This window comes from Calypte anna, chromosome 6, assembly GCF_003957555.1.
Source record: "Calypte anna isolate BGI_N300 chromosome 6, bCalAnn1_v1.p, whole genome shotgun sequence".
NCBI lineage: Eukaryota > Metazoa > Chordata > Aves > Apodiformes > Trochilidae > Calypte > Calypte anna.
In genome coordinates, this window is record NC_044252.1 from 1114309 (window position 1) to 1126577 (window position 12269).

At 39.4% G+C, this 12269-nt stretch overlaps 1 protein-coding gene across 5 annotated transcripts in view; it reads right to left on the reverse strand.

The window, feature by feature from the left end:
- PPP3CB (protein phosphatase 3 catalytic subunit beta) overlaps positions 1-12269 on the reverse strand; it is a 40081-nt gene that overhangs the window by 4701 nt on the left and 23111 nt on the right. Inside the window, exons 11-14 of one of the 5 annotated variants that reach the window (XM_030453738.1) lie at positions 9033-9117; positions 8071-8168; positions 3471-3500; positions 20-1811 (exon numbers count right to left, since the gene is read on the reverse strand). In XM_030453738.1, coding sequence (XP_030309598.1) covers positions 1633-1811; positions 3471-3500; positions 8071-8168; positions 9033-9117 — 392 coding nt within the window. In that variant the 3' untranslated portion in view covers positions 20-1632. Of the gene's footprint in view, positions 1-19; positions 1812-3470; positions 3501-8070; positions 8169-9032; positions 9118-12269 lie in introns of those variants that run through there. The other 4 variants (XM_030453739.1, XM_030453740.1, XM_030453741.1 and 1 more) reach the window with 4 other exon arrangements.

Sequence of the window (12269 nt, forward strand, 5' to 3'; positions counted from 1 at the left end):
TAAAACCAATACACAGTGATAGGAGCCGCAGCCCATGCACAAAATTTATTGTGTGCTACTGTTTATAAAATACTTTAATAGTTCAGAACATGCATAAAACTTCCAACTTAGGGGTATGTACAGATCGTACTTTAAGGGAAAAGAAATAAAAATAAAAATAATAAAAAGAAATAGTAAAAAAAGGAGAAAAAAAAAAGGAGATGAACTCTAGTGACCAAAGTTTCAAGTTGTGTTCCAGGGGATGAGAAGGACACGTAGCAAAAGTCAAAATATATATATAACAAAGTACAGTGGCAATCAGTACAGTCCATTATTCGTGAACAAATCAGCACAGGGCTTCAGTTTTTATTGGAACCAAGCAGTCCTGTAGATACCAGAATACATGCAGTCTCCTGTTTACACGTCCACTAATGCCTCAGCAGCTGAGCAGAGCACGTGCTTACACGCTGCTGTGCCTGAACACAAAGGGTTTCCATACAGTTTCAGTTTCCTTTACAGATTTAAAATACTCAAAAGCTTGCAGCTGCTCAGCCCAGTGATTATCAGCTATTTATGCAACCATAATACTCACAAGAAACTAAAAGTACCCATAACACCTAGGTAACCTATAGACGTACAGCATAGGTCTATATATTAAATATTTGCAAAATGAAAACATGCATACACAAAATACAAAGCCAAGCTTTACAGACTTGATATGAATCAAAATTTACTTAAACAATGTACAAAGTTCAATTAAAAGTACCTTAAAATTAACACGTCCATATTTTTCTTACTTTTAAAATTAGTATATATAATAACTTTTTTTTTTTTCCTTTTTTTTTCTTTTTTAAATTCAAGGTGGGGGAGAGTTGAAAAAGCTGGGCAAAAAAGTTTCTAAATTAAATATTTATTTTTTTTTTAAATCTGTGTTCAAGTAATAAACATTCCTACATAGAAATCTTCTGATAAGCTGTAACTAAAAAATACAGTGAATATAGAATTAGCAACATCTAAGGAGTAAACCTGAGGTCAGCATTTTACAGAATGACCAACTGAATTATTTTTTTTTCTTTTTTTTTTTTTTTTTCTTTTTTTTTGGCATTTTTTTCCCCCCCATCTATTTAAGATACAGTTCCTGCAGCCTCAGCTATTTTAAGACCATTCTATGGTTCTAAAGACCTCTCATGAAACCACTGTCCATTAATAAATAGTTAGCTCTTAGGGTTGCAGTTGAAAAGTCTGATTTTTTTTTTTTTAAAAAAAAAAAACCAAACCAAACCAACAAACTGCCTCTACTGAAAAGAAAAAAAAAAATAAAATCCCATTTGTAAACTTAAGAAGTGTTGAGAAGGGAAAGCTTAAGATGCTATCTAGGTGTGCTTTAGTGATACCAGCCCAGCTCTCTCCCTGGCAGGAGGTGAGGCAGGCTCCAGGAGGTCACCACCCAAGGACAGGGGCTGCTGTCTCCAAAGCAGGACGTGCTCTCTTCTCCAGTGGGATCACCTGGGATGCTTTTCCACCTCCTGTTTTAAGCAGTCACACTCCAAGCCATCCCCCTGGCAGTTATTCCATCTCTTGTCACATCCAGAAGCAGAAATCTAAGGAATTCTCAGGCAAGACATGAGTGAGTAAACCAGAAGCTGGGGGTGGTCACTGTGCATTGTTGTTGCCAGTCCCATTGTTTCCATTGGCATTTGTTGTGTTTATTGTGTTAGTGCCATCTTGCTGCAGAGCATCTTTTCGTGGTGGCATTCTCTCATTGATCCTATCCAAACCTTTTGCTTCTTCAAAACTGCAGATTTTATGTTGCGGAGAGAATCCTCGTATTGCTTAACAAAATGCAAATTTGATATGTCAGTAATGGAAAAAAAAAAAAAAAAAGTCAAAAGCATATACTTTTTCTTACAAATTATGTTTAAAACAAAACAAAACAAAAACAAAACCAGGTTAAGAAACCAGCCAGAGAGACCTATGGCTCTGCACCTGCACTATTAGTAAGAGCTTCTCTACCCTGACAGGTTCAATGGCAATCATGATTTCAGATTGTAACCAAAAAAAAAATAAAAAAGAACAAAGTATGGCAAATATTCTGTGAGGAGGAATCAAGGGGTTGAAGCCCACTTGATTGCCTCTGTGTGGGCAGCTCCTGGGGCTCAGCTGAGCATCTGCTGGGATGCCAGGAAGGTCTCAAGCAGCACAGCGAGGCAAAGCAGCAGAGGGTTACAAGAGTTGGGGGGAGGTTTCCATCCCCCCTGGGCAGGGATGGACAGCCCGGATCCTGCAGTTTTCAGGCAGGCAAAAACTGCAGGATGAGGTTCCTGCTCTGGGCTAATGGGGATGGAAATGGACACAACCACAAGTCAGCAGGTTAGGGCTGTGGTTAAACTCTGAGGCTGAAATACAAATGGGTTGGTAAGGACAGAAAAGAGGTATTGCTCTGCTAGTGACTGCTTTAATGAGTCAGGTCTGTGAGGGGACATTTAGACCTGGAAATGGCTCAGCACATTAAAAAAAAATAGACTACAGTCTTTGGGATGAGGTAATTCTTGTTGTGAGCTTCCCACTCACAACAGACCTCTTGCACGTGTGTGTGAGAACAGAACGTGGCACTTTTTATAAAGTTATTTGAGATCTGAGTTCCTTAATTAGAAAGCAAAGAATGTGGTCATTAAGGGGAGCTTCGTGGCCAAAAACTGGGAGACCCTGAAGGTAAGGTAGCTCTCAACTGCCATGCTGTTTGACATCCACTGCACTCAACAGTGAGCAAGAGGAAACTAAAACACCTCTGCAAACCCAGCAGTCTGACACTGAGCACCCTGAACACCACGTAATTTGATGGCATTCTGCTCAATACCACTAGCAAAGGGTGTCTAGACAACTTCTTTAGCACTGATAATCCATGGAATTTAATTTGCCTCAGGACTGGCAAGCTGGAGGATAGACTGGAAATAAATTTGGCCAGGGATGTTAAAATCTACAGAAAAAAACCCCCATTACATTTATGTATCCTGCACTACCAGATGTGTCTCAGAAAGTTTTTTTTAAAATCTGTTCAAAGCCATTAAAATAGATCTGGTGAGAAAAGGCATGCATAAAACCCCTCCTTCCACACATAACCCCCCAGAACCAAAGCAAACCCTGCAGCTGTGTGCAGAAAAAAACACTAAACACTACCAGCTTTAAGGACTGCAAGACAACACCACGTATCACAACATGCTGTCATACAAAAAAACCTACTGCATATTTTGTAAAAAACGAACAAACAAAAAAGTAAGGACTAAGAAACCCCAAGAACTTCCCTAAAATATTAAAGACAATCACCACCCTAGAGCCAGAAATGAATGTTACATGTAAAAGGGGGATGAATCAATGCCCTTGATTCATCCCTGCTTGTGCAAGTTGAAAGTAAAACACGCCCACACAGAGTACTTTTGAATTCCCTCCCAGACACCACAGATCTCTGCCAGTGGCACAGACTCTGATCATACCTTTTTCAGCCTCAATTGCCTCTACAGTGGCTGTACAGAAGTGAGCAGATGCATGCAAAATGAATGAGAAAGATGAAGAGTGTAATATCGCACAGCAGAAAAGGCAATGATCAATTTAATATAGTAGTAAGCTACTCCAGGTTAGGCCACAATTATTTAAAATTATAATTAAGGGTGGGGGGGATAGGGGTTTTTTAATTTAATTTTAAGTGAAACTTTGCCTGAACTTTGAATACAATTTATCAACTAGAAGTATTTCAAAGCAACACTAATTTACTGATGCTATTTAAGACAGCAACAAAAACCTTCAGCTGATGTTAAAGCTGCAGCACAGTTTTAAAAACAAACAAACATCTATTTGAGTCTACTCCTTCTGAAGGTTTAAATGCATTAATGAGCTTCATTAAATTTCCAGGAAGGGTGCTATAAAATAACACAAGCAGTGTTCTAATAAGAAATTAGTTCTCTCTTTAGGTTTAGCTCCTTGAAGTTTAATTAGTACTTCAAGTTCTTATCATATTTTAAGGTCCAGTGGGTATTTCTGAGAACTGGATGGTGCAATTTAAACCATAACCAGCAAGTTCTATTTACAAAGCCTCAGAAACTGTTTGGTTGAATTAACAACAAAGCCTAGAATAGGAAGAAGCCTGGATTTAACACAGTCTTGGTGGGAGAACTAATCAGAATATCAAAATAAAAATACAGTTTACTCTTTTTTTAACTACACAACCATGACATCTGCTGTAATTTCTTAGGCATAAAATCCTTCCCAATTGTTTTAGCTCTAGAAGTCAAAAGCTTTAAAACAAGGTCATTAGGATATCCAAATGACCTTCTCTAAGGGCAGCCTTGCTCCAGAAACACTACACAAGAAAACATGGCATTGTATCAGACTGGAACTATTTAGAGAAAATTAACTTTATTACTGCTTAGTTCCTGTCCAACAAAATCCAGAAAAAAACATTCCAATTGTCTACACAGTGTTAAGTATTAACTGCCTACACTCTGCCTAAACCCTCACTGTTGCATGAAACAGTTTCCACTGAGATGATCTGAAATAAATGAATAAATTTAGGCAGTTGCATTAGTTGCTACTAAAATACTGCAAAATACCTAAGGGTAATGCAGCCTTTTTCTGTGATATACTGCAGATTCCACAGTATAAAAGAAAAAATGTCCTGCACTTAAATCTAGAGAGACAAGGGTGATCTCAGAACTGCATCAAACAGCCACCTGAGTGGCTGCTTATTTATGATTACATTAATGGAAAGAAACTTTCTCAAGTTGTAAAAATAATCTGGTTTAAGGATTTTATCAAGTTCCCAGATACACACTTTCACACTAGAATCACTTTGCCATTCAAATAAAAAAACTACATTAAAAAAAAAAACCAACCACCTCTTTCCACCATTTCCTGTTACCTGTGAAGTCTTTGTTTTCAATCTTTTCCTGAAAAGATCATGAATACTGATTTATCTCTGAAAGTTATGTAGCTTGGTCATAAAGAACAAATTTCAAAATTTACTCCTAGTCCATTCTACTTGCAGTACTGCTATTCCAAAAGGATCTTGGAACACACATCACAGAGTTAAGGGAAAAAAATCATTTTCAACTTGGCAAAAAAGAACAAACTGACTGGAAAATGCAAGCACCTGAAAGAAGCACAACATCAAGACACAATTGGGAAAAGAATTTTGTTGGGTTCTCTTTTGCAGGCACACTTAAATTAAAACTCTGTTCTTTGCAAACCAATAAATACTGAGCTGTCCTAACCTGACAGGGGATCCTCAAGTCTTTGCTCAATACTCAGCTCACACAGTAACTAGGAAATGCTCCTTTAAAGAACAATACTTAACGTGGTCTTTAGTATTTCAGCTACTATAATGGAAGCAATATAAATAAAACTATAAATCTAGATTTATAAAAAATTTAGAAATGCTTTCCTGAAGTTTATTTTTATCCTACAACATTAAAGCTCCCTAAAAATACCTTCTGAGCTGTTTTTCCAAAATACATTCATGTATTTCTGGAAAAAAAAAAAAGAAATCCTATTGACTTCTTCCACGGGATGTAGCTTTGGGATTTTTATCCCAATCTTGTTTTTTAACTGACTTTTTATAATCACTTCACATATTTTCTCTCTATATATTTGCTCCAACAAAATGTTTTCAGTTTAGCTCTCTAATTTCAATTTACAATCCAATTTCTTAGAGCTCCCAGAGCTTCTGACAGGTTTCATGTCAAGCAGCACAACTGGGCCCTGAAAACTGACACCTGGAAACCCCATCACGTGTTGGGCACCTCTGTGGCAAACAAAAGGATTTTAAAAAGGTACAATTTATACAAGTTCTCCTATTTTCCTCCAATCTAGACTGCTTTAAAGTATTGATATTGTATTCATCATCCCAGTACAATAATCCTGAGGAGGTAATTAATATGTGGAGAACTGTACTACTACCAGTAACCAGAGTTTTGCCAAGAATGTGAATTCACTGATGGTTTAGTGAAGTTTTAGTTTATTTATGGTTTACTTCGAGGCACTGAGCACAATAACCTGAAAACCTCTATTTTTTAATGACTGAATAAATAAAATTCTTACTGGTAAAAAGTGACTGCAATTCCAGGAGAAGTAACAGTTGGCATGAGTTATTCTGAACAATCAACACGACTAAAACAAATGAGGTATATTAATGCAGTGCTTCCAGGAATATTGCCATCAAAAGGTCTAGTCAAGGAAAAAAAAAAATAAATCACACCCACAAAACCCCAAAATGGGTTTTGCATCCTTTCCAAATGTCCCACATTTTCAGTAATGGTAGAAAGGGTTTATGGTAAAAGAATTTTCTAGTCAGTTTGATCCTCTCTGATACTTGTAATGCACCATGGATAAAATCTGTTAAATGAGTGAGAGGGATGCAGACTCATTTTTTAAGCATAATAAAGTATCTCACTAACAATGAAAATTGAAACTGGGACATATGCTTTTGGAATAGTTGGATGGATTAGGAAACACATACACCATTCCTTGTTATAGACAGTCACAGAACAATCACACACATACACTGGACATATAAACTTACTTGTAGACATTATATGTCCACTGAAAAACGACTTAAAATGTGACACTCCTGTTTCAAAGCTATTAAAAACCAGCTTTGATGATTTCATAGAAAATGTAGTGAAAAGCTTTAAAAAAAGCTAGAGAAAATTTGAAAAACTCAAAGCAACAGCCTGATCCCAAAGTGAGGAAGGCAGCTACTCTGGGAAAATCTGTTAAAAAGAGGGATAGTTATAAAAGTCAGTGGTCCCATACGAGGATTTTATGCTTTCTAATTAAGTCTGGAGATGGCCAATAAAAAGTCTCAGAATGATTTAAGAGTGCTGCTGAGATAAGTCCAGTTTCAGACTGGTATAATCTGAGTTACCCACCACTGTGAGCAGAAACCTGGACTTCACTCTTTTAGCACATCTGGTACCAGCTCATAGCATTCTCCCTGAGCCTAATTAATTGGTTATGGGCCTTCTGAAAAAATCTGATCCAATGATCCAACAAACTAAAAGAAAAAAAAAAAAGGAAAACCTTTTATAAAATATTGAATGAGCCAGATTACAGGTATATTTGTATAGAGTTCTTTTTATTTTCATGCAAAAAAAAATATATGCACACTTAATAACACCCTTTTATTTTGATTTATTTACAAGTTTTAAATTCAATCCCTTTATTCTCAGCTGATCTTTATAACAATTACTGAATATTTTTCAAATACATTCTGGTTCAAAATGCACAGACAATGTGCAGCAGCAAATGCAGCAAACCTCAAAAACAAGGTGCTACAACATTGCTTCTACATCAAGAGACAGACAAGTGTCTGGGATAGTGGTTTAATTCAACACTTATACAGACATACATCTATACCTAGAGAGAGACAGACAGATCTAAGAAAGCAGCTACATCTGCAGAGGAAGGAAACAGCATGTTACAAGGACAATCCAGGGAGGTCAATTATACATAGAACATTTGACAAACAACATAGAGAACAAACTTTGGCATTAATTACCAGGGTACAAAACGCAGCACGGTTCGGTCTATCAGCGGGGGGCAATGTGGAGCTCTGCAGCCTGCAGCTGTTTGTCAGTGTTATGTATCCACAAGCATTTGACACTATCAGTGAAAATTCTTGCACATCTATCATAAAACCCTTTTAATGGGAAGCAGACAAGCAATGATGCAGAAGTACATTGCCATGTTTGTGTCTGTCATGAGCGAATGCCTCCGTATCAGGGCTGTGAGGGCACCTCACTTCAAGCATCTGCAACACCTGAAAAATTGTAAACTAAGGGAGCTCAGAGTCTGAAAATAAAATAAAATAAATAAAATGTGGCCTGACACAGCTGAACCCATTTGCTTTTAGTTTTATACCCTGGTGAAGTATCCATTTGACATTGCCTGATTAACACATGACACTGGGCTTGTATCAGCCGCTGAGACAAGAACTGAAAAGCATAAGGAACTCCCTGCATGCATTATGTGTGGTGTTAGCAAAAGAGTGAGATGTGCCCCAGTCCATCTGAGGCACAGCAAGTTGCATAACATCATTACCACTTTGCAGGGTCTGGCGTCCTCCAGCCAACACTCCACTAGGTAACATTCCAGTGGGAGTCAAACCCTTGAGTGTCAGCACGCTTTCACTCTCCTCCCTGTGAAAGCAGAGGGACAAAACCTTCAGTCAGGACTCCTCAAAACTTGGGGGAAAGGAAAACAAGGGATGGGGGAGGGAGAAATGGGGTTTTTGCTGTGATTTATGCATCTCAAGATTGGATGTAAATTCAAACCCAAACAGTGAGGGGGAAATGCTTCTATTCCATACCCATCTTTCCTCTGCCAGGGAGTTACAAACTCTGGTTACTTCTGGATCAAACTCTGAGCAGTTATTCACATGCAGCCTCCTTAGCTTTGAAATTAGAACCCTCACGAGGTGCTGAGAATATCTCAGTGCCACCAAACAATCACAGTTTTGCTCTAAGAGTGTCTATGCTTCAAGAAACACCCATTATAAAGAATTATCCCTATCTGAACAATTATGGCTTGTGGAAAACCATACGTTTTGGGTAAACATGACTGTGAAACCTCTAGATCTAGACAGGTATGAGAAAATGGCATTTTTTTTAAAGCTGAAAACAAACAGAAACACCCTGAAACAAAACTCCTCTAAGTCCTCAACTTTCTGGAATGCCAGAAGCTTTCTGAGGCTGTCCTGACCTCCTCCATTTCAGTCTGGTTTGGCTTTGTCTTTCCAACACTCACCATTAACAGCTGGGCAAATAACTTGTAAACCAAAGAGCATGTTGGCTCATTTCTTGAAATGCATTTGAAAAATTAACTTTTCAATATTCTTCAATCAAACATTCCAACAGCAAGGGGGTGCATCAGTATGCCAAACAAGATTCTGATGAGCAATGATCTCCCTGAAGAACGTTTGGCACCTGTTTTCCTGACACAGAGGTGTTTTCCTAACGTGCTTAACAAGAGGGGTTTTAGGAAGGCAGAAGTCATGCAAGTACCTGAGGACAGAGAAGACTCTTGCCATCTTGCCAATTGCACGAATTTTGTTCCTGATAATTTCTTTCCGTGCAGCAGCTGTACCTACTTTCAATGGAATAAGAGAGAGTCTCAAGCTCAGGAGTTTTTACAGGGTCAGTGTTTCAAAGTGCAGCAAATTCAACACCACTCTTCCCAGGAAGCCAGAACCCAAACACTGAAGGGCACAAAGTTGTCAAATTATAGTTTCAGAAGAGCATCAAAACCACCATCACATCACCTCTGTGTCCACAAAAAACCACAAAAAAGGTGAGGATGATTGCTTACAGTGATTTCCTACAGCTAACAGCCATCCAAACTGCCACCTCCACAGTGTGGTAGCTCTCCTCACTCTGGGGAAACTTGGCAATTCTTCACTGAGCTCTGGGTGTATCAAGGTGTGGGCATGCAGCCTGACACAGAATGCAAAGAGATATTCAAGCCCAATGGAGAACACAAATAAACACTGAAGCTACAACAAAAAAAGATTTGTTGCTAATTCTTTCACAGCTGTCTGAGAAAAAACCTCAGGAGTTTATTTACTTGTTTTTATGTCAACTCCCCCCCAGAAAAACCGAAATAAAACACCAAAGAATTGCAGTGTTCCCTCCCTTACCACCCAAGTCCTTGCTCTGCATTGCCTCAGGTTTGCACCATTTGCAGAAATGAGAGATTCTGGAGTGACCACTGCAGCATCCCCAGAGCAGAGATCCCCCTGGTCACAGATACAAGTGAAGACCAACTCCAAAGGGAGGGGACAAGCTCTGCTGTTGGGAGGGACAGTCACCTTTGCCTGCCCTGACTGGATCAAGACAGAAGCTCCTTTCTCCAGCACGAGGTGTTGCTGGGTTCCTTCCAACACACAAGAGTCATCCTTCCCCTCACCCTCCTCTCCTTTTGCTGACTCCACAGTTCCACTACAACAGCAAAGGCAGATGAGGAGATCCCAGACCTAAAATCCTTATCTCCTCAGCCACTGGGGAAGGAAAGTATTAAACCTCCCCAAGAGGAACTCAGTCCTGCTTGGAACTCAACCACAGGGTTGACCAGAAATGTTCCAACTCAGGCAGCTGTCTGGTGTTGCAGATCTTCCATTTATCCTTGTTCTGCAGCCCTGGGAGAAAGGCACTCAGTGAAAGCTGCCAGACTCAGGGCAAAGCTGCACACCCACAGATTTTCTCCACTTGCAATCACAAAAGGCTGCTGTGGATGAAGCCCTTTTCCATCCCTTTTTCCCTTTTCCATCCCTGCTCACTGGTGTTCAGCTTCCAGATGAGAGCAGATCCACTCCAGCACAACAGAACACAGCTGCCAGAACATGAGTGAGGCCTTCTGGTACAGGAGAGCAGGGAAATGTCCCCCCCAGCACCAAACCCAAGAAAATAGCAAAGATGGAGCATGGAAGGGCAAACAACAGCAAGGTCACACAAGAAGGAAAACACAGAGCAGCACAAAGAAACAAAGGAGCGAGTGACAACCTTTGTGAGAACACATGAGAGAATCTCAGGGTAGGACAAGTATCTGCCAATCCACTGAAACAAAAGGAAAGAGCCAGGAACTACCAGGAGAGGCTTTTTCAAACAAAGAACAACTTGAATGAACTGCAGACATCACATTAAAACAACAACAACAACAACAAACCAGAAGGCGGCTCAGGAAAAACTCAGGATAGGTTGAAACGTTTGAATTTTTCCTGAAAATAATTTATTTTACATTTTAAAGTGCTAGAAGTTTTTACTGTCTCTCTTTAAACACTATTAAGTCCCAGCTTGAGGATCTAGCCTGAGAAGGGGACTCGTTTAGAGTGTCTGAAAAGGCTAAGCCTAAATGAGGAACCATCAGTCCTTCCCTACAAACACTCATTTTTCCTCCTGCCTCCACCTGGAGCCCTCCTCCAGGGCTGCCCTGCTGCAGAGCTCTGACCTGCAGAGACTGAAGGGATTGCAGGCAGTGCTACTGCCTCCAGCTCAACTCTGGAAGGTTCCCCTGCCTTAAAAAAAGGGCAACTTTGGGGGAGTTTGGGTGTGGTTTGGTTTTTTTAAACATGATCTTTTATTGCTCCAGCTCTCCAGAAGCAACACAGCCAAGCCCAGAGGTGGTTCAGAGAAGAGGCAGTGAAGTGGCATCTGCTTGCAGAAGTCTTGATTACACCCTCCACAAGGAACTCTCTCCTTCTCCAAGCCCAACCTCTGTGCAACAAAAAAAATTCTGAAATCCTTGTGCTCTTGTTTCAAAGAATTCATCTTTGGAAACATCTGTGTGATCCAGTGCATTCTGAGGTATGAGAAATCATCTCTGCAAGGGATACATTTATACAGAGAGCAAACTGGAGAACTCAGTAAGTCCTGGTCAGAAGAATTTTTCTGCACAGAATTCTCTAACCTGAAATTTCTGAAAAACAGGTGATATACCATGAATTTAAGTTAGAAGGCTTTTTTACAGTTTTTTTTTTAATCCAGCCATCTTCAAAATTGCACATACAATCAAAAAATACCTTTTTGACATCTCAGTTGAAGGGGGGGGGAAAAAGTACTACACAAACCATGTTTTGGAACATTTTGTAAGCACATTCCATGCACAATCTCAAAAAAGCTCACAATAAAATTATTGAAAAGAGCAAGACAGACAACTGAATGTTCCCTACACATGCAGGACAAACAGTAAAACTTGAGAAACAGGTAAAAGAATGAAAGAAAAATGAAAAAAAGGAATGGAAGAAGGGAGGAAAGAAATTCATGCACAGAAAGACAGATGTCTTGGAATATGACTTCTGGTATACAAAAGCCTTTACAACGCCCCCATTCCATTAAAGCAGGTAATAATAATAAAATGCCACATATGTCTCTCAGCAGAAAGGTATTTTATGCCTCAATACTTGTACTGCCAGGTTCTATGAAGTCATATTTCAAAACACTCCTACTCTGTCTGGTCTGTACCTTTTTTATTGCCATGTATGAGTCGCTCTTCAGATGGAGAGTCCAGAAAAAAAGGAAGTGAACGATGGAGAAAAAGGTGAGTGAGACAAATAAAATAAAGGTATCTAACCTGGCAGAGGTAATAAAGAGGGAAGGGAGAAGAAATGTGTAAAAAGAAAATGGAAAATCCCAACACTTAGAAACACATTCGTTGAAGGAGAAGTGGAACTGTTGTGTGTGTGTGTTACAAATTTGATGGTGAAGCAGTGAAAGCTTGAAGGTGAACAGTTAAAAAAGAATCCATTC